The sequence below is a fragment of the Coffea arabica genome, chromosome 11c, assembly GCF_036785885.1.
Source record: "Coffea arabica cultivar ET-39 chromosome 11c, Coffea Arabica ET-39 HiFi, whole genome shotgun sequence".
Taxonomy (NCBI): Eukaryota; Viridiplantae; Streptophyta; class Magnoliopsida; order Gentianales; family Rubiaceae; genus Coffea; species Coffea arabica.
The window spans coordinates 40,598,916-40,619,719 of NC_092330.1; the positions used below are offsets into that span (position 1 = coordinate 40,598,916).

General features: G+C 36.5%; 2 protein-coding genes across 6 annotated transcripts; both read right to left on the minus strand.

The window, feature by feature from the left end:
• Positions 1 to 748: 748 nt before the first annotated feature.
• LOC140016770 (uncharacterized) lies at positions 749 to 17,016 on the minus strand. Of its 5 annotated transcripts, none has more exons than XR_011822975.1 (33): positions 16,522 to 17,016; positions 15,340 to 15,417; positions 15,097 to 15,185; positions 14,682 to 14,853; positions 14,451 to 14,566; positions 13,431 to 13,517; positions 13,219 to 13,335; positions 13,071 to 13,134; positions 12,799 to 12,941; positions 11,362 to 11,409; positions 11,192 to 11,260; positions 10,560 to 10,635; positions 9,467 to 9,597; positions 8,577 to 8,636; positions 8,302 to 8,371; positions 7,937 to 8,001; positions 7,797 to 7,858; positions 7,592 to 7,715; positions 7,427 to 7,484; positions 7,208 to 7,320; positions 5,839 to 5,916; positions 5,683 to 5,745; positions 5,470 to 5,565; positions 5,225 to 5,334; positions 4,323 to 4,512; positions 3,881 to 3,995; positions 2,708 to 2,820; positions 2,552 to 2,619; positions 1,756 to 1,821; positions 1,540 to 1,671; positions 1,384 to 1,437; positions 1,214 to 1,294; positions 749 to 1,122 (listed from the first exon to the last, which is right to left on the minus strand). XR_011822975.1 is itself a non-coding variant. In XM_072070562.1 (33 exons), the coding sequence occupies exons 1-33, from the start codon at positions 16,631 to 16,633 to the stop codon at positions 1,072 to 1,074; spliced, it is 3,081 nt and encodes a 1,026-aa protein (XP_071926663.1). In that variant the 5' UTR covers positions 16,634 to 17,014; the 3' UTR covers positions 749 to 1,071. The 5 variants fall into 5 exon arrangements, 4 of the variants coding, with proteins under 4 accessions (XP_071926663.1, XP_071926664.1, XP_071926665.1 ...); XM_072070562.1 differs by having other exon boundaries at positions 2,552 to 2,629; positions 16,522 to 17,014; XM_072070563.1 differs by having other exon boundaries at positions 2,552 to 2,629; positions 15,097 to 15,189; positions 15,356 to 15,417; positions 16,522 to 17,013.
• Positions 17,017 to 17,823: 807 nt separating this feature from the next.
• LOC140016742 (uncharacterized) lies at positions 17,824 to 19,702 on the minus strand. Its single transcript, XM_072070406.1, has 2 exons — positions 19,178 to 19,702; positions 17,824 to 18,904 (listed from the first exon to the last, which is right to left on the minus strand). The coding sequence occupies exons 1-2, from the start codon at positions 19,513 to 19,515 to the stop codon at positions 18,046 to 18,048; spliced, it is 1,197 nt and encodes a 398-aa protein (XP_071926507.1). The 5' UTR covers positions 19,516 to 19,702; the 3' UTR covers positions 17,824 to 18,045.
• Between the last annotated feature and the right edge of the window lie 1,102 nt (positions 19,703 to 20,804).

Below are 20,804 nucleotides of genomic sequence, written 5' to 3' on the forward strand. Positions count from 1 at the left end.
TCAATTAGCTTACGTGTAGGAATTGATTGGCGAAAAGTTTCCATGTCAAAATCAAAATTCTTTCAACGATATAGCTGCCAGCACGTTAAGTAACCTAAATGCTCTAACTTCCAATTTTCATCAGACTTTAGCGTGATGTAAAGCGAATAATTCAGGAAAAATAGAGAACTTCAACTTTTCTAGCACGCAAGTGTACATTTGGTTCTCCAATTAAGTACACAGGAAGGAAAGACTTTTCATTTTTTGCCTTTTCAAATCCTCAAAAGTTGGGACTCTTTGACAACTCCGTCCTCGGCATGCTGAACATAGTCGTCCTAGGTAATCTTTCCATGGAAGGTCTCATACGCTATAACTTTAGAATGTCAATTTTATGACACATACGAATCAGGATCCTTGACTTCTGATAGCTCAGGAACTGAGATGTATGCCATTGAGTTGTTTGAATGATTATACTTCTTCTCCTGCCTACTGCATAACGCCTCTATTTCTCACCTCGTTTCCTGCTAGGACCATCCAACAGCCCGGGCTCAGCAAATGGACCCAAGAGTCTTTATAAGAGTCAATCTGGAAGTTAATTACACACACACACACACACACATAATGGGAAGAAATTGTTAATCCCCTTAGTCTGAGAGACAAATATATTAGCTCTACAATCAATCAAAACCTTTTTTTTTTCTCATTTATGCAACAGATCATTACACCGTTAGGCTCTACAATAAGCACAAAGCAACAAAAAGGAGGTAAATACCATCTAAACTTGCATTTTTTCATTCAGTCTCCAATTTTGCTTGGCACCTGAAATATACTTCAGAATAATAAATATGCCCTTTGTCTGGCAACTCTTACGCACATTGCATTTATGCTAAAGTTCAATTACACAATTAAATAGACGCTTTCCATCTGATGCATTGTTGCAAAATAGTAAATCAAGTACAAAATTGAATCAGCCCAAGCACAATCTAACAAGGGGGAAATTTCGATGTACAAACCCAAACTCGCTAATCTACAGGAAGCAGCACTTGGGAAAACAGAATAACCCCAATGCTGACATTAATCAACATATTAAGGTCATCGGTTCAGCACTGTTTGAATAGCATTCTGTTGAGCCGTAGTTAAACTCTGAAAATTGAGATAATACAGGGTTCAGTGAAACAGCATAAAATTATAGTCTGCTTATGTTTAGTAATAGTATTTTCAATGCTAACCAGACCTGCAGAAGGTTGTTAAAAAATGGCCTATTGTTCTGAGAGAAGTTGACTAAGAAGTCCACAAGATAGTTGACCAGATTAATCTGCCAATGTCGAGTGAAAGAAATAAGTTTAAATTAAGAAGGGCATACTTTTAACCATATATGATAGTTATAGAGTGCAAATTTTGCACCTCATTAAGGGGGTCAGCACCACTAAGGAACTCATCTTCACAATCCTCATCATCCTGCACCATCACACGAAACCAAAGTAGCCAAGAATCCAGTCAAACAGATGTACAGAAATCAATCATTCAGAACACAAGAAAGCTGCAGCCAATCAGTGAAACCTCATTGAAAGCCTTTGCCATTGCATCAAGATACTTATGTGTGGGTCTACTATGTGATGCTGCACTAGCTGAATAAAGCAACTCTTGATCAATCCCAGCATCTCCAGTCTGAACCTCCTCCCAATCACTATCCTGAAATGCCAATTAGAGCAGGAAAATAAAATTCCAATTTAAACAGACATCACGGAACCAGTAAGAAATTTACTTCATAAATACCTCTTCATCATCATCCACAACTTGTTCATGAATTTCAATCAGAGCATCTGCCAATAAAGCTAGTATCTGATATTTTGAGTAAAAAGATGGGGTCAAATTATTGAACCACAAATAAACCGCTTTGGTGTGCATTTACAAAAAAGAATACGTTTCCACTTCCACTACTTCATTACCTAGTTTTCCTACTTGCTTTCCTGTCATAAAAGTTTAAGCATATACAAAGTTTCGAAATTCAAAATTAAGAATAAAGGCAGTTGCCTGCTATCAATGGAAAGAGTAAATAGCATGATCTAACAACAAAAGCGAAATGAAAGACTAGATTTAACTGACTGGAATCTGCATCCCAATTATTGCAGAGTCAGAGTCTTATTCTTAGACAGAAGACACAATAAGCTGCAAAATGCAGGCAAAAAGGGTTAACAAAGTGACTTTGCATGGAAACATGCAACCATAATCACCAATATTACTTCTAATCTCGAAACTATGTATCTCCTATATATATTTTTATCCCTAAACATATAACACCAGAAAAAAGTATAATTTTTGTAAGACTTTTTCTCCTGCTTTGCATTTTGATGGTCCACAAAAGTGCAAAGCCCCATACCCTCGTGCTTCCAATCTAACACCACTAGCTGGTCACATAGCATCAGAATGTGATTGGTTTAAAAATTGACTTTTACAACTATAGTGATTGGAACAAGAAATCACAATGCACATTCATTCACATTTCTGACATCCGGACCAAAAGTTTATCCACCCAAGAAGCATTTTTGGTTGCAGATAGCATAGGAAGTACCTTTGCAGGAAGCGGCATCAGTGTCCAGTGATCTGGAGCTAGTTTAGCTCTTGAACGAGTAATTATTCCTGCATTAGACTTCAATTTTCATATGAAGCTGATTAAGATCTTGAACAATGTCTCTAAGTGCATGTGCTAGGAACAAATTTAACCAACCTTAACTAGGTGGCCCTGGACATCAATCTTTTCCAATTCAGCATGCCTGGTGGATAATAGCAAAGCCAATGCGGTGGTGGTTACTTTGATCTGGTATGCCCCCAAAATTTCCCCTGAATTAAATAAAGCATAAACTCATGAGTTGGTTACTTGCTTCTGTACATCTATTCCTAGAAAAATATCAACAGGCTATCAGTCATCTGTTGGTTTACTACTGCTATTAAGACATTACTTCTAGGCATATTCCAGACAAACAAAGAAATGAAAATAGGAAGAGGCTATCATATCATTAATATTCTTCCTTCAAGCCTGCAAACTTGGTAGTTTACTTTAAAGACACAGAAATGAAAGGTCAAAGGTTGTTTGTCATCTATTAAACAAGAAGGAGAGAAACAATTTCCTTTAAAGTATGTCCCAAGGTTTGATTGATTCCTAAACAAAAGAACAACTTACGATACTATTACTTAGAACCCCTGAGGATCAGTGTAGTTCTTATTTTAATTGGTACAAAATAAATGATCTGATTAGTATAACCACCTAGTCCTTGCAAAAAGAAACTGCCATGTAAGTGCACACCACACATTACCATCACCACAGTTAGAGACATGAACAATGTAACAAACACTATTCTCTTCTGCACATAGTACAAACAAATATGCGCATGCAACATGATGATGACTCTAGCTTAGCTCCTGTTTCCAAATCTTGAGAGGAGGACAATAATAACACTGAGGTACCAGCAGTATCAATTCATGGTTATTATGATAGATTGCAGAAGAAGAAGGGACATATAATGTAGCTTAACCAAATAAAAGAAGTCTGTATCTGAACAACTAATGATGCCTGGGCCTGTGAGCAGGATTAGTCCAATCTATCAACTAAACCTACCTTTCCCATGCTCCCACATGATTTTCTGAAACATGATAAACTGAATCTCAAAGCACTCAAAACTACCAACATATCATATCAACATGAATCATAAACCCGCTGCCTTCTCATTCTATTTATCAGCCCAAGATTCAGCAATTCATCTAAACACATCATGGACAATGCCTAATTCCAAATTCATTAATAAGGCAAGGCAACATGCAATTACTCTGGGACGATAGACATACAAGCTATACAGGAATATCTGTACCAAACAATGTGAAGAAGGCAAGCCTATACACTCACCTTGCTGTCTAGTCCACTCAGACATCACATAAGCAAAGGAGTTTTTATGGCCTTCAGCTGGAATTGAGACCAGCAAATCAATAAACTTTTCAACGTTTGGGAGACTCATATGGACCTGCACAGAAAAATGTCTGATGACCATAGCTGCAGTTACAAAGTAGATACTGGAAGCAAAAGAGACAGCACATGTAAAAATGGAAAATGAACAAATGAAAAAAAAAAAGTTCATGCATAAAAAAGCTGACAAGCTGTAATTTGACTGAAAATCCAATAAACAGAGATAAGCAAAATGTTTGAATTTGAGCTTCCATGGTGCAAGGGTCCATTATTCAATTTTAATATGCCAAATTGCATTTGAGAAACTCAATTGTGTTGAAGTCCTAAAAGTTCAGAAGCAGTATCATTGCCCAAACTAAAGTAAGTCAAGAAAAGTGTTTCCTACCAGTCTAGCAAAAATAAGGAGCAATGAGCTTCTGAGTCCAGCAATCTCAGAAGACTGCATGCGCCTAATAAGAGCAACAACCAGGTCTCTGATATGCAATGCCATTTGTGAAGGAAGATGTAGGATAAGTTGCAAAATGAAAGAGCCAACAAAGAGTGAGCCAGAGCTTTCAAGATTAGGATCTAGCAACCTGCAAACAGATTCTAACCATTAGTTAACCCATAAAAGTACAGTAATACAACATATGATGGATAATCCCACCCTCTCCCTTTACCCCAATCTTCTTTGACAAGCAAAGAGGTAGCAGAGTAATACGTAACTCAGTGTTCATATTATTTGGGTCTACCCACTAAAAATAAGCATCATAATGGGAAAACATCATCACAAGTGTGTCCTGATCAATAATCTCGCTTCACAATTCAGGGCAATCAAATAATCCTTTCATGCTGAAATCAGTTTCCAATTGATAGAAAGTGTCATAGATAGCAAGTTAGGCTTATAGAATCTGTTAAAACACATTAGAGAAGATAAAAAGTCACCCAGTAAATGTCCTCTTCCTGAGTAGTGAATATTTGCACTTTCCTTTGAAGCTAGAGTGAACACACAAAACTGCAGAGAAAAGAACGTTGATGGAAAAATGAAAAGTAGAGAAGACATAAAATATTTCTTAATCCTCAATGCAGATCTGAAACTGTTGCATCATTGATTCAATAAACATGAGAACAGCTCTCGTGCTCTGGATAAGTCAACTTCAAAACATGGACATTCCAATGAAGAGGTAGAAAATGAAAGAATCAAGAGTTCATTGTCATGTTCAATCGGAATTCTAGCACAAGAATGAAGAAACAGAAATTTGAAGCTTCATCAAGAAAAATAAAATAGAAAAACAAACAGCGAAGTACCTTGAAGCTACATCAAGCAAACTTCTCATTGCAAACCCAGGATCTCCACCCCACATAAGTAATTCTTCTTTCCCACCAGAAACAAGGGATGCCAAGCACTGAGTTGCATTCTGATAGCATTTAAGGCAACAAGAACTCGTCATTTTCTAAATTTGCTGCAAAAAAACCACTGAAAGTGTAGATGTTCTAAGATTGTACCTAAACAAGAAAACTGGGGAAAAAATGAAGTAGCTAATGAAAAGAACCTGCATCTCACTGTGGTCATCACTTTGAAGGACTATTCGAGTGATGGAATCAAAAGAAACTTCAAAAATTGCTCGTACAACATCACTAGGAGCATTCTGCAAATTAGTGTCTTTAGCAACGAACTTAATGCAAAAAGTTTCATTAAAAGCGAGGATCTCCTATAACCCTTAAATTAGATTTAAACAGAACAGATGAGCAAAAGTTGAACTCACCTTTAATAACATTGTCAGAAGATCAAGAGAACCGGCAACTAAACCATCCGGCTGCTGATGTGGCTGCCAATGGTCAACAAGTATCATTCAATGTAAAGTACTGTAGAACCAATAAGATCTCAATGTAACATTGACAGAAAGTAAATCAGAGCCTACTTTATTGAGAATTGGTGTAGTATAGGGTAAAACACGAGAAACTAAGGGATGGATACAACCAGGAGCATTCTTTATGGCCTGCAGCAGAAAAAGAAAGACATAATTAAGTGATTGAGTAAACATAATGGACAGAGTGGGAGATGATACACCTCCACGCTGATATACTCATAAATGCTGCTCTTAAGCTGAACACATTCTGAAGGGTGAAATATATTGATTACAGGGATTCATAACTAAGCATCCGGAAGGGGGGTAAGATGAAAATACTAATTTGTTCAAAAAAATTAAACATTCCCTTAATTCCTCAAACTGAAAATGGAATATAGAGACGATGGTTAGCCATTTGCACAGCTCTTTAGTCTATTCTTTGGTGAATCATGCATGTTTCTGTATTCTTTCACAACTAGCATAATTACTTGGCTAATTCTCAAGTCTACAGTACATAGAAAGGGAAGCAAGCATTGGTTTTTGCCAGGTCTCTCCTGAAAATAGCCTCATTAACCCACTGATGAGGAAAGTCACTGAAGTTTCAACCAGAAAGTTCTACTTCACAGCCTTTTCTTTAACTCACTATCATGATTCTATCACCCATCTAAGATAAAAAATAATAATAATTTTAAAAATATAGATGGCAAAATTCTGAAACGATAGATAACGTGACATAAGATTATAGATATGTTAGACACATGTTGCTTAATGTCTAGCACTAAAATGTCAAACCAAGATACAGGTCTGATATGAAAACTTAATAAGCAGCTAAACTGTCAAAACAACTGAGGATTCCATATACTTCAAATGACGCAACATCAAAGTCTACCAAATTCTTTGTGCAAAAAACATCAAATCACTGAACTTCTGTGAAAGATGATGATGCTTTCCAGACACAGATGAGCGGAAGGGATCAAATTCCAGAGGTTTAGGAACTTCAGTTTTGAAAGATTTTGGGAACCATTCAAACAAGTTCCCACTGGCTGTTTGTTGATTTGAACTCTTATCCCACAACTGAAAGCATGAACTCCTTAAGAAAAAAAACAAGTGAAAATTCAACAATTCCTCATTGGTTTATAGTTTAAAATGAAAATTTCTCCAGTAGAGCAATCTCAGCTTATCTTTGTATTCAAGTTTTACTAAAGCAACAATCACCAAGATCTTCATAAAATGACCATCAAAGAAGACTGAAGACAAGATTTAGATAGACAGGATCAATAAAAGGAAAGTGGTGCAACCCAAAAAATGATTTTATCAGAAAATTTAAGTTTTTTATTTCAGTTACAGCTCAAGGGTCATATCATGCACCAAATTGCACCCCTTGTGTATTAAACATAAAACACGAATAACTTCCAGAACCAAAGGCAAATGGGAAAATCACCTCCAAAACCTCAATTGCATCTATGCTGATGAAAGGGTCAGAAACATGTGAAGCCCACATGGTAAGAATAATTGGAGAGAGAACAGGTTCTATCGAAACTAATGCTTTATGACCTGAAATTTACGACAATGCAAAATAAAGGCAGGAAATAAATGGAGATCACTGAAGAAATCTTAGGGGAATAAACACTATAAGAACACAACTCATTTCAAAATCAACCTGCCATAGCTGCTGCTCGTAATGTTTCAAGTACTAGATGCATGGTTTCATCGGAGGCCTAATAAAGCAGATAGCAACTGTAAGATGCAGCTTCAACATTAATGAGAAACATCCCATTGTGTCTACCAAAAAAGCAGTATTATAAAAGTGCAACTGCTGCATTGCCTGGTTAAGTAGATTGGTGAGTGATGAAAATAACTCCAATATAAGAGGCTGAAGCACTCCACTTTTTAAATCAGGCAAAAGCTGCAAGAGTGCACGACAGGCACCAACTTTCACAGGTGGGGGCCTATAAATGTAGACGTATAGTCAAGTTATAATTTGAAAGTTGGTCCCATAGTACAGAAAGAAAAGGCAAACAGGTTCTTACACATCCATGCCAACTGCCTTAATACCAGCAACTAAGAAATGCTCTACAACATTACTTTTGATCTGAAGAACACAGGAGTTAAATGAGGTCAAATATTCCACTACACTGGAAAAGGGAAAATAAACAGTACCAGTAGTTACCACAGAGGAGAACTTTGCAACTGATGAAAACAGACGAGCATAAAGAAAAGGATACTCATGCACCCCTGCAAGATAGACAGCAATATCAACTCAATAGGCTTAGACCTACATACTCCCAACCCCGCCTCCAAAATAAGAAGAACTCTGCCACCAACCAAAAAAAAAATTATCGTGTATATATTTGTACATGTGTGTGTGTGTATACACACACTTGTATGTTAACAACCAATTCACTGCATTGACATTATTTCTCCTTTAGTCCGACGGCTAGCAGAGACACCATTCTATTGATCTTTCGCAGCATGGGGTGAGAATCTAATTCCATATTCAAGAAAGAGTAGTACATGCTGCACAACAGAACCTACCTGTTGCCATGTCTTCTATGAATATTTGCTCCATAACATTTCCTAGACTGACTTCTGAAACTCCAGAATCCTGCAAAGTAGGAAATGAGCGATTCAGAGACTAGATGCAATTTTATAGCCCAATTTCCTTTCTTTTGTTGAGTTTGCCAATTTGACAGGTGCCCTTATTTGCTTATATCAGAAGGCAGATATAATCATATTGCTTCATGTTGTGCTCTTATTAAACATCTGTTCTTATCATATTTATACAAATGTAAAGAAGCTTAAGCACAAACCTCTGCCTCAAGCAAATGTTCTGATACAGCAGACAGAGCATAAAGGGTAGCTTCGCGCATCTGCAAAATTCATTTCTCAGGTAAGCTAACACATGTACTCTAAATTTAAAAATCAACTTAAGTAGTTCCACGTTTGTCCTCGGAAAAAACAGGCATCGAAAGAGAAAAAGTTTGACACTTGCACCCACTTTAACTAACTGGCAAAAAATGTTAACCAATGAACAAACCACTATTAAAAGGATTGATAGTGATAAACAAGTAGATGTCATTACAGACCATGATCAGAAACAGACCATGATCAGAAACAGACCATGATCAGAAACCAGCAAAATAAATCAACAACTTTTTATATTACACGTCATCTTACTAGAACTGGAACACTAAGGTAGCGCCATCATAGGACTCAAGCATGCTTTTTTCCCTTTAATAGAAAAATACTACCCATATGCCATATCCTAAAGCAATCAACAGCAGCATGAGACATAGGATCAGTTACATCAGATCACTACACATAAAAGCTCTCTCGTATCCAAAACTTTCCTCCCCATTTAGAGAAGCACAGTGCAAAATCATACAAAATCACTAACTAATCACAGCTCTAACATAGTCTAATAAGGGAAGTGGGGGAAAAAACACAAAGTTTTGTCTCAATCGAGTATCCAAAAGGGTTAAGTGCAGCCATCAACAAAGCATTCTAGCAATTAGAAAAGTATTAGCAAAGTACATTGATGAGTATGTAACAAACCACTTACATTGATGAGTATGTAAAAACACAAAGATTTGTCTCAATCGAGTATCCAAAAGGGTTAAGTGCAGCCATCAACAAGGCATTCTAGCAATTAGAAAAGTATTAGCAAAGTACACTGATGAGTATGTAACAAACCACTTACCCTCCACCAACTAGCAGCACCAGCAGCTTTCTCTGCTTGGGACTCGCTAAATCTTCTTTGTGCAGAATCAAGCAGAGCATCTATGCCCAAAGCACCAAAAGAACTAATCACCTCCTCAATGAGAAGTCCACCTAGAAAGGATTGAACAATTAGAGAGAGACTTGTTATAAGAGCTCCAATTGGCCAAGAACAAGAGAATCACAGCAATCTACGTGACCAAGGTCAAGGAGTATCAAGAATTATGGTCAAATTAAAAAGGTAACACATTATTTATACAGACTAATGTATTTGAAAATGACTATCTAGGGCTTCAGAATCCATTACCTACTTAAAGAAGGGGAAAGAAAAACCAATTTCTTCAGTAGGTTATTTTTAAACTCCAGATAAGCAAATTAAGTTATCATCACACGTAAAATAAGTATACTTCCACTATCATCTTTTCCACATCCTTACCCAAAAAAAAAAAAAAATTCTAAACAAAAGCCACAGCTGATTTTCATATAGTTATCTCTGAATCCTAATATTTGATTATCCCAGCAAAACTACTTTTCAGGAATACCTACCATATGCAAAACCAAGACATGGATCGAAATATAGTTTCCATGACATGAAGAGCAATATGGTTTCCATTACAGAAGATGATACATAAAAATTACATCACCACAGCGTATATGCACATCACTAAGAGTCTAGGACGCTAAGGAAACTCTGAGCTTGTTAGGAGAAAAATTTGTGCTAACGCGACTAAGAAACAACACCAACTTTGCCCTCTACTGAACTTCTCTCAGAATTGACTCTCTGCAAAAGGAAGGGATAAAAAGAAAGGAATAATTTCTCTCAAGTTTTGCCTTTCTCATGCTAAAACATAGAACACTGATCATCTAAATGATTTTCAGTTTTGTTTAATAAACGAAAACAGGTAAAGATGGTGTCTGAACTTAGGAGTCCTATCTATACTAGCGAATGACCACAACCAAATCCCCTGCACAAAAGTTTTAATTGAATTAGTTGATTGTGCAAGAAGAGAGGGCAAATAGAAGCAAATCTTCACATAGTGCAAGGAAGTAAAACAAGTGCAACAGCTACAGCTCACCAGACACACGACAACTATAAGTGTTGTCATCCTCATCAGCGACATACTGATTAGCATCCAGAGACCACGTATGGACCTAAAGCAAGTTGCAAGAACATTATGCAAGAGTAAAACTGACAAGCAGAAGACTAATTGAACTTCCAGAAATGACAATTAGACTGGAGGCAGTATTACAAACTTGTTTATGCAAAAAAATAAGCTGAACATATAATAACTACAAGATGAAGTAACATATATCCCTCGAAGCAGTTTCAACAAAAATTACAGCAAAAAGCTCTGACACCTGCTCTATGGAAATTAACAAGTAATCCACCGAAACCAGCCCGGCCATAATATGGCAGATAGAATGTCTAACTCCATAGTTCCAGAAGATACAAATTTCCATTCTTTATAGAATGTCTAACTCCATAGTTCCAGAAGATACAAATTTCCATTCTTTAAGGCATATAGCAGTTACCAATTGTAGGGAGTCATGCAATACATGTGAAATAGAAATCCAAAAATAATCATCATTTAACTTCCAAAAACTCATTTACCAAACTTGCGTGGAGCAAATTAGGCGAATTTGTTAGGTCCAGCTGTAAAAGATATAGTACAGATTGGCTACTAAAAGTGAACAGAGAAAATATCACCTGTTGTTCAGTCATCTGCATAAAGGAAACGGTATAGTACACCAACTCCTTCACATTATTTGCAACAACCTGCATCAATATATTTTTAAGACATGAAATCAGATTACATGTAGAAAGCAGAGCTGCAGATCATAAATGATAAAGAATTTCAAGAATGACCTAATAACCACCTCTCCAAACTTCTTGCTACCCACTATGGTCAACAGGGTCTCAAATAACTGCAAGTCCAAATAAGCGGCTTTCAGTCATGTTGGACAAGAAATATGTTATTATATACACCAAATACCCGGTGAAAAGAGCAAGCAAGAAGGAAGAAGTAAACAGTCAAAAAGCAACAAACAGAAGTTACAACTACTTGAACAATGCTATCCTGTATGGCATACAATTAGGAAGGAAACAACTAGAAGAGGAGAAGAAGAAAAGGAGAGAGAGAGAGAGAGAGAGAGAGAGAGAACGATTTAAGTATATTCCTGCTCAACAAGATTTTTTGCACACACTTAAAGAAATAAATGTACGAATGAAAACTTATTCCACAGTCTCAGTCAAAAACAGGTCTAAAGAAAAGGCCGGGGGGGGGGGGGGATCAGAGTCAATTCATCGAGCAACTAAAATGTTCATCTTCAAATTTCTTTACACCCATCAAAAAGACTTTTATCAGGTTACAGCAGCAGGAGTCCTAGATCACATCCACTGAGTACGGAAGTCCTTCTGGTGGAAAATACCATTTCCAATATAAGCCAGAACAACCAAAGCAATACACGAGACAGATGAAATACAACCATCGATGTAATCCACATTATACAAACTTCAATAGGAAGAATCAGACTAGTTCTCTCCAAAATAAAATCTTCCAAGTACCAGAAAGGAAATGAACTGCCAGACTGAATTTCCAACTAAAAGTCTTGCTTTAATAGACAATTTAAACTTGGTCTCCCACCTCCCACTTCCATACTTGTAGCTCCTTTCTCTTTTCAGCAATTAAGGTGACATCATTTTTTAAACTTCTATGTTGTCAAGTTTTAAGAACAGATACTGATAGAGCTAAAAAAGACTATCATATTATCTGGATATATGTATGTAAGAATTTCACTCATCAAACAAAAAATGTTTGCAGTAGCGATTTTATTTAAAAATTTTAATACCTAAGTTGCACTAAAAATGTCAGGTAAATGATGCATATGCCATGCCATGGCCAATAATGTGACATACAAGATGGTACCATACAAAGATGGCATTAATTTGGCTTCTCTAGAAATGAAGGCACTTTAAGAGTACAAACTATTTCAAGAAAAAATAGTAATCAAATCAAGGAGGAAACATGCAATCATAATAGCAACATCAAGCTTTAAAAGTTCCTAAGCATATAACCTATATAAGGTGGGAAGCCATAAATTGTATACTCAATCCAACCATTTAGTATACATAAAAATCCTCATCTTCATCAGTATTCAGCTTATATTTTAGAAGTTAAGCATATCATAAGCCATTTACATACATAAACCAAGGTATTGCTCTACTTAAAGATCAGGAAGTATATGGATGCACGAGCTATGAGTGCACTGATGTCACATAACTTCAATGTAACTTTAACTATTTTACATTTTTACCTGCATAACATAGGATTCTAGGCTTTTCTCCGAACCATCAGAATCATATCTTCCATCATAAGAATCTTCTGCACCTTCAATTGATGCTCGTTCATATACTCCTAGTGAAGATACAAAGGTCTGCCAGAGTGGCCCCAAGATCACTGAGATGTCACCACAATAACAAAAGAAAGAATCAAAAACCATAAATGGAAAATCACAAAATTTTTTCTCAAATTTGGCCATTGCAAGTATCATACTGCTAAACTCATATCAAAATAAGAAAGTTATACCAGTAAATTGAGTTTCCATGAGGCTTGGGAAATTCTGTAGGAACTGATTCAAGCACTTCAAAACCTACTTATAAAAAAGTTTTAAGATAATTTCAGGGTTGACCATTTAAGATTGAAATATTAAAAAATGAAACTTTATGAGCTCTACCTCCATTCTGATGCTCCAGTCATCAGGGTCTTCAGAATGTACTGGAGGTCTAAGGACAACACAAAACTGATCTAACCATAGCTGAAGCATTTCTGACATCAAAGCAGTTGTTTCTGCCTAATTACAGAAACTCACAATCAGCTAAACAGTTCAAAGGATTAGAATTTTATAAGAGTAGCTTTGAAACTTCAAGAGTAAAATTCTGAAGATACCTTATATACACCACTCATACTCCCAAGAACAGAGGTAAAAGAATATACTATGGAAAAAGCCTTTAAGCGAAGGGATTTGTCATACACCTGCATGAAAAATTCAACTAGTTCCTGAGTAATACTCAGGGAAAATTGATCCCTAAGCTTTATGCAACATGCCAAATTCACAGCTGTCATTCTGAATTTTGGAAAAATAGGTAATAAGCTAGTTCCAAGTTGTTTACTGTAGAGTAACGTAATATTCGATAAGAGGCAAACTCTAACTTATAGTAATCATTTTTGGGGGAGAGAGAGAGAGAGAGACTGTATCTGGTATGACTGCAACTTCACTTCTTTCTAACTATTTAATATTTCTCCTGCATGTTAAACCTAACAGCAGATGTCATTGTCAAAATATTAATATCGCAACAGCAAGCATATATTCTGCCACTTTCCCATCATATAACTGCTTAGTGCACTTGGATGAATGGAGAAGGTGGAAAGAGAAGGCAATGAGGGAGAAATAATTGTTTGTACGCCCGCACCAACTGGCATAAGCAAGTAATTGTTTAGCCAAAGACGGATTTTGAGCCATGGAATGAATTGAGGAACTAAAGAAAAGATACAGCAGAAGTTGCTCAGAGAGCTATAAGCAAAGCGCTGGGAATGGAAATGCCGGTAGAGGTAGTAGCAAGCGCAGCGCAGTAAGGGTTGGGAAGCCATTATGGTGGCCATAGATCACTAGCATGTGAGAAGCAAGCAATACTAACCTCTGGTTCTACTTTTTTCCTCTGATTTGATATAATAATAAACTTTTCTACATAGACTTTTACACTTCTGGTTCAAACAAAAATTCTTGTTACCGATTGTCATGGGTAGTATATACCAAACTCGCTGAACTTCACTCCAGGTCTAGAATGATTTTTACATAATTAAAATAAATCATTTCAAAAGAACAAGCCTAATATACGAGCATAAAATTCCATTTGGAGATTCCAAGATATGGTTAGAATTCTAAAAATTTCTAGAACAAAAACTAACCTGAGGAGAGGATATAATTGCATGCAAACAAGGGAATAAAACAGGCAAGAGTTTTGGCACCATCTTATCATCCAAGTCTGCAGAGAGAAGAGCCAAACATCTTAAAGCCCCATGTACTGCACTACACAAAAAAAAAAAGGATGTCATATTCATCCTCCACGGAGCTGGTTTACCACAACAAGACACAAACAAGAAGCAAAAGCTACTTGATACAAGTTGTGCGAACCATACCAGCATTCACATTATTCTGCTCATTCATCAGCTTCAAAAGAAATGGTAAAAGGTCCGGCCAATCCTCTGGGCAGTCATAATGAGCAATAGATGCAACAGCCACACTAACTGCAGTGCAGATTTTTTTATGAGGATCATCTACTGAAGCCAGGAGAAGTCTACGTATCGTGGCCTGATAATACAACTTGTAGGAAATTAGGAACATGAAAAGAAAAGGCAGAGATCTGTAAATCACAAATAGTTTGCTCATAAATAAAGGAAACTAAAAACTAATATTGACGGAGTACAAGAAGCTAATCAAAGTGAGCTTCTGTCTCTTCCACTATATTTATCACATACATTCCTTAACTATGAAATACACAACTCTGGAATTTTGAGGGTAACAAAAAGTGAAGAGACAGAGAGATAGGAGAACCTTCTCATCATTTGAAACAACAGGATGCTCAAAAGATTCTTCATCTTCATCCCAATGTTTCTTAATGAATTGCTTTAGAAGAACAGCAGCTAAGTAGAATCAAGTTAAAGTACACAAATTAGAAATAGAACAGACATGCAAAACCCTTAAATACTTAGAAGCCAAATTAATTCAGCTCTGTCAACAGATTAGTAGTGCAGTGCATATACTAATCTGTCTGAGATCTACAAAAAGATAATTCACTTCTAAAGAAGGATATCTGACGCAGCCCTGGTGATAGCTCCCTGTTTGCAGCAACTTTGGATAACGCACTTCCAAAGCCTTCAAAAAAGATAAGCAAAGAAAAATCAATATCTTGTCCTTACAATCATAAAATACATAGACTTCTTAATCCAATGGCACTCATTCATCTAAAGAAAATATTCCTGCCATACAAAACCCCAGTTCTACACAAACAGTGGATTAAACTGCCTCAGATGTTGATGGAGATTGTACAAAGTTTGTACAATCAAATCACTTCAACTATGTCACTTTGTTTAAGGGTTTGTTTAGGGAGCCAAAACCATAGAAAGGAAAAAAAGAAAGGAAAAAAAAAAATCAGTCTTGAGGGCCTTAAATTAGGAAAAAGAAATAATGTGATCATCTGAATTCAGTACAAGTGCCAGATGGCATGTGACAGGCGACAGGATGACAGAAACGGTTTTGAACCCCTTTTTTTCTCATTCTGAGTTGATGACACTTCAACTTCATCAATTCAGAATCCTCTTGATACTAGATACCAAATAGAAACATCTCAAATTACTCAAACTGAAATGTGACCAGTAACTGGATGCTGTAAAAATTAACAACCAAAGTAGTAACTGAACCAGCGAGCTGGGGCCACAAATAAAGGCCTTTTCCTTGTTAAATATCTCTCATTTTTAACTAAAATTAAAACCTAATAAACTTAGCATTAGCTTTTTATCTACAAATACAAATTTGACCTAATGAAAAAGTCATTTTTTCTCGCAAAATATCAAGAACCCAGAATTCACTAGAAAGATCATTCATTATTACACTGACTGTACAATATTTCATAATGAGCTAATGAATTCACAATAAAGTTCATTCATTTCAAGCGAGGCAGATAAAAAGTGCAATTTTCCAAAATATGGAAAACTCAGAACTGAATTTATAATAAAGTTCATTCATTTCAGACACAAAATCAGAAACAATAAACAATGCATTGGATTTTAGCTACATATATAGGTTTGAGCAAAAAGAAAAATAAACATTTTCTTTACAAAATGTTGAAAACCCAGAATAAAAACCACATAAAGTCCATCCAATTGCACCATAAATCCAAAAAATAGTAAATTTGGCACTCCATTGTTGGGAAATATATACAATCTGAGCTAATTTAAAAGAATTTATGTGAATGAGAACCTGCTTGAAGGGAGACCTGGTGAAGAGAGGCTTCAGCAAGGGACCGGACTTTCTGATCAGTATCCAGAGTGGCATTCAAGCAACTGATGAGCCACTGCTGTTCTTGATCCATTTTTACTACTGATGTAGGCAAATGTGGTGGATATCTATACAGCAAACTACGTTCTTTTTTTCTTTTTTCTTTTTTTTTTTGGAGGAGAGAGTGGGAGGTGGGGAGGAGATTACGGGGTTTGGACCCTTTTCAGGAGTTGGAATTCAGGGAGAGATTAAGGGGAAATGGGGGAAGAAAAAGAGGTGTGGGTTTTCCAATTTGAGCAGTGAGCTATGTACAACCTCAACCTAGCGGTCAGCAGGGCATAGGGTTTTTGCGTTCGGAAGGTTTAAGATTGGCCGGAGCAGAATCCCGGTTCAGCGGTGGACGCCTCATACTTCCGCGCCAATTCATTCGTTCTCACTTATTTTCTTTCTCCCTTTTTTTTTTTTGTTTTCAAATAACTTCTTCAATGCTATCAATTAGGCAGTTAATTTTCACAATGCTATCAAGACGATGCGGTAAAGTAAAATGCAAGGTAAGACAAAAAGGATAGGGAAGAGCTAGTATGTATTTTACAAAAAGTTATACCTTATACGATTAAATGTGCTTTCGCTCGCATTGTATTACAGATTTTAACTTCTAATATTATTTGAGTGCACGTAATTATGAAATCTATAATATTTCATCTAATTGTAATGATTAATATTCGTAGTTACATCCTTTAGATTTTTTTTTCTTTGCAATCATCAACACTCTAAAAAAAATTATTTCAAAAAAAAAAAGAAAATTGTGTGTAATAACTATCACAAGCTATAGCGTGTGATTTGAGTAATAAAGGTTGAGGTTGTTTAACTACTTTTATTCATTTTTTCTTCAAGCCCTTTTTCATTGATATAGAATAAAACTAGTGGGTGTGTTTGGATTGCATCTTTCCAAAGAAAAATTGCTACATTTTTCGTGAACACATTTTTCAATTATCTTTTTACTTCATATATATCAAATCGTTACAGTATATTTTCTATAAAAAGTTCAGAAAAATACAGTCCAAACAAAGTATTTTTCTTCCTTTAAAGCATATTTCCACTGATGTGGATAGAAATCACTATTCAAGACTTCATGCTAGTCTATTTTTCCCAGATTGATCAAGACTTTCCGAGCTATCCTCTTAGAAGAAATACTTTGGTAGTGCTTGATCAGCTGTGCAGTCATTTTTACTCCAGACAATGATTTGAAAATGGAAAAATGGTAGTGCTGGAAAAACAGTGGTATGAGAGGAATAGAGGAGTAGATAGAAACAGAATAAAGAAGCAATGTTTACATGCTAATAATTAAACCGGATGACTTCGTAAGCCCAAGAAGCATTAAACTCCTCAAATAGCTGAAGAAACCATTATTGTCAATAGTCGAAATGACCTAAAAAACAAGAAATTCACAGAAATCTAAATTTGGCTGCCTATTAATCTTCCTGATCACAAAAGTTGTTGATGAAGTTATTCCCATTTGCTCTTAATTTGATCGTCATGCAAGAAATGATATTCCATTACCAAAGTCCCATCCATTCTCCTCAAAACAAACCTTTCAACCAAAACATAGAGGCCAAATTCTCTCCATTCATCACTTTTCTTGAACTCCTGTGCCCTTGTGATCCTCACCTGTCTATTCTTCCCACTTCTCCATCCTTCTCTTTCCTGCTCCCATTTCATTCTTTCCACAATTTCTGGACTCAAACCAACCCATCTTTTGGCTCCTCCTCCATCAGAAAGTCCGAACCATATTGCCCCCTCATCTACAATTCCCTCGTCCCATTCAGCCTTAAAACCACCAACATAGACAGCTTCGTTTTCAAGAACAACATCCACAGTTAACTGTTTTCCTTCATTATCTTCTTTGTCAGAGTTAGAGCAAGAGAAAATCTTCTTCCACTGTTGCTCCAATGTCATCACGTAAAACATTGAATTCGACATCTGATATCTCCGCATAATGGTGCCTTCTCTAACAAACATGAAAGGACAGTACCACTTCCCAACAACAAGAGTTTGAGATTCCTCACATTTCAGGGGGAAATCGAATCGCGGCATGCTGGCTCGAAGAGCTTTATCAAGGCCTGGAGCTTCATCTAACATAAATTCTGTCGAAAGGCGAGCTTTCCAGCCAACTTCGTTAATCCTCCTCAATGGTTCAGGAGGAAAACCACCATCCACAGTAGATAATCCGGCGAAATAACGACCAGATCTTTTAACAATTTTGAACTGTTGATAAACGCTGCTTGGATCCAGTGGCCTTGGTCTTACATCTTCGATACAGCATGTGTTATTGCAGCTTAATTCCTTTGAGCAAGTTAAAGCTTCCCTGAATACGCAATTTTGGATTTTACAAGAAAAGGTTAGAATATGCCTAATGCAAAACTCTATTTAAGTAACAAAACTAAAAAGTTCCAATTACCGAAGATAATCCAACAAACCAAACAATACTAGAATTTTCTTATAATTCCTCCACCTCTTCTTGGACCCCATCAAGTTCATCTAAAAATAAGAACATCGTAGAAACCATGGAAGTAGAACTAAGTAATTAACTCAAGAAACTGGTGCTAGAAAAGATTGTTTCAATGTAGTAGTATAGTACCCTGAAAAAGGTTCATCCCGAGACATGACATAGTAGAGATTTGAAGAAAGCGGCTGGTTAAGAACTGGGATGAACATAAGATGATCGTACACATTTCTGTAATATCTGTCACCATTTGAGTAGGTTACTACTCTCACTATAGTCTTAATGGTTAGACTATAATTCTGCGGAAAAGGCAGGTCCCTTACACGGTCATTATCAAATGAACACAATCCAAAACAGCAAGTTTCAACTTTTCTATCTTGAATTACTAGGAAACCTGAATGTGGCCCTTCAGGAAGTGATGAAAGGGAGTCTGGAGAGTTCTTGAAGAAAGATTTAGGCCTTGTTACATACATGATGGCGTACCAATCGCAAAAAGGTTTGCTGTACTAACAAGCTTGATGACAGAGAAATAAAAGTACTGATCAGATGACTAAAGAAAGGGTTTTCTATGATTACTGGGGATTTTGAGAATCAAATCAGCAGCAAAATTTCAGGGAATTTGAGGATAAACTTTGAGGAGATCAAAATATCACTTATCCATCGTGACTAACGTCCCAAGAGTCCCGCAAGCGGAACAATAGCCTACAGAATAGGAATGGCAACTGATTCGTTATATTCTATTTGGTGCAGCTCTTCTTCTTTCCCTTACCATCACGCCTGCCTGCAGAATAGTGAAAACAGTTCGTTGCATTGTGATGTCGTAACCTTCGTCGGTTTGATTGGGTGATTCTTAGTAAGACTACTACGATTTGATAATTTGGATATGTCTAATGAGATTGAGACTTTGCATAGAGGACCAAAAAATTCATAGACAGAATCTATAGACTTGCAAAAATATTTTCCGGCAAACGGCAGCCAGTAACAAACAACACATCATGGATACTTTCCGGTGATCTACCACTGAATGCTATTAATTCCTGGTATTCCTATTCCATTATCCATGTAGAGTAACACTAGAATCAGTACCATGTCTGGTGAGGATGATTGAAATAGTATGTTATTACAAACGTCCATCCATTCTGTTCAGTGTAAAACATTCAAAGAAACACAGCACTAAGTTCTCTCGACTCAGGCACCCAGAGAATTTTGGATTTATCTGCAGTTGTGGTATGGATACTAATGAATTCTATCTGCCTGCTCAGTACTAACGCTGCCTCAGTTAAAGTTCTGCTTTGGAAAGAAAATTAAGAGTCCTAATCGAATGTGGCAATTATTATGCTCAATCTTTGTTTTTCAACTTTCTTCAGCGCATTATTGATGATTCGAGGTGGAAAATGATGGGTCATGCCAAGTTTTGCCTGGTTTCAATCTAGAAATTGAGCAAAATAGAATTTTCTAGACAAGCACCGGGGAAACATTGAATTGTTTTATACAAACCTCAGCAACGTGGCCGAAGAGTATTACTGATTACAAACATGTAAAAGGACATTTTGCTTGGACAGATGGGATTTCAAGAAAACAAACTAGAATCATGGATAAGTTTGTAGTACATAATTAAGAAATGCTATTACTCCCTGGTTGCTCCTTAAACATTGTACTAGACTCTTATCCCACCTCCATTTTATCTGGTGAGAGTGTAGGAGATCATATGGCATCAGCAAACTTCCATCCATTCTCTTTAACACAAAACTTTCTACCAAGA

Coding starts and splice junctions, on each gene's coding strand:
- LOC140016770 (XM_072070562.1), bottom strand. CDS start 16,633: ATGGATCAAGAACAGCAGTGGCTCATCAGTTGCTTGAATGCCACTCTG. Junction 5,746..5,838: donor CTACACCAATTCTCAATAAA/GTAGGCTCTGAT, acceptor GACCATTGGCAG/CCACATCAGCAGCCGGATGG. Junction 5,335..5,469: donor ATGACCACAGTGAGATGCAG/GTTCTTTTCATT, acceptor AAATGCTATCAG/AATGCAACTCAGTGCTTGGC.
- LOC140016742 (XM_072070406.1), bottom strand. CDS start 19,515: ATGTATGTAACAAGGCCTAAATCTTTCTTCAAGAACTCTCCAGACTCC. Junction 18,905..19,177: donor CGGGATGAACCTTTTTCAGG/GTACTATACTAC, acceptor TTGCGTATTCAG/GGAAGCTTTAACTTGCTCAA.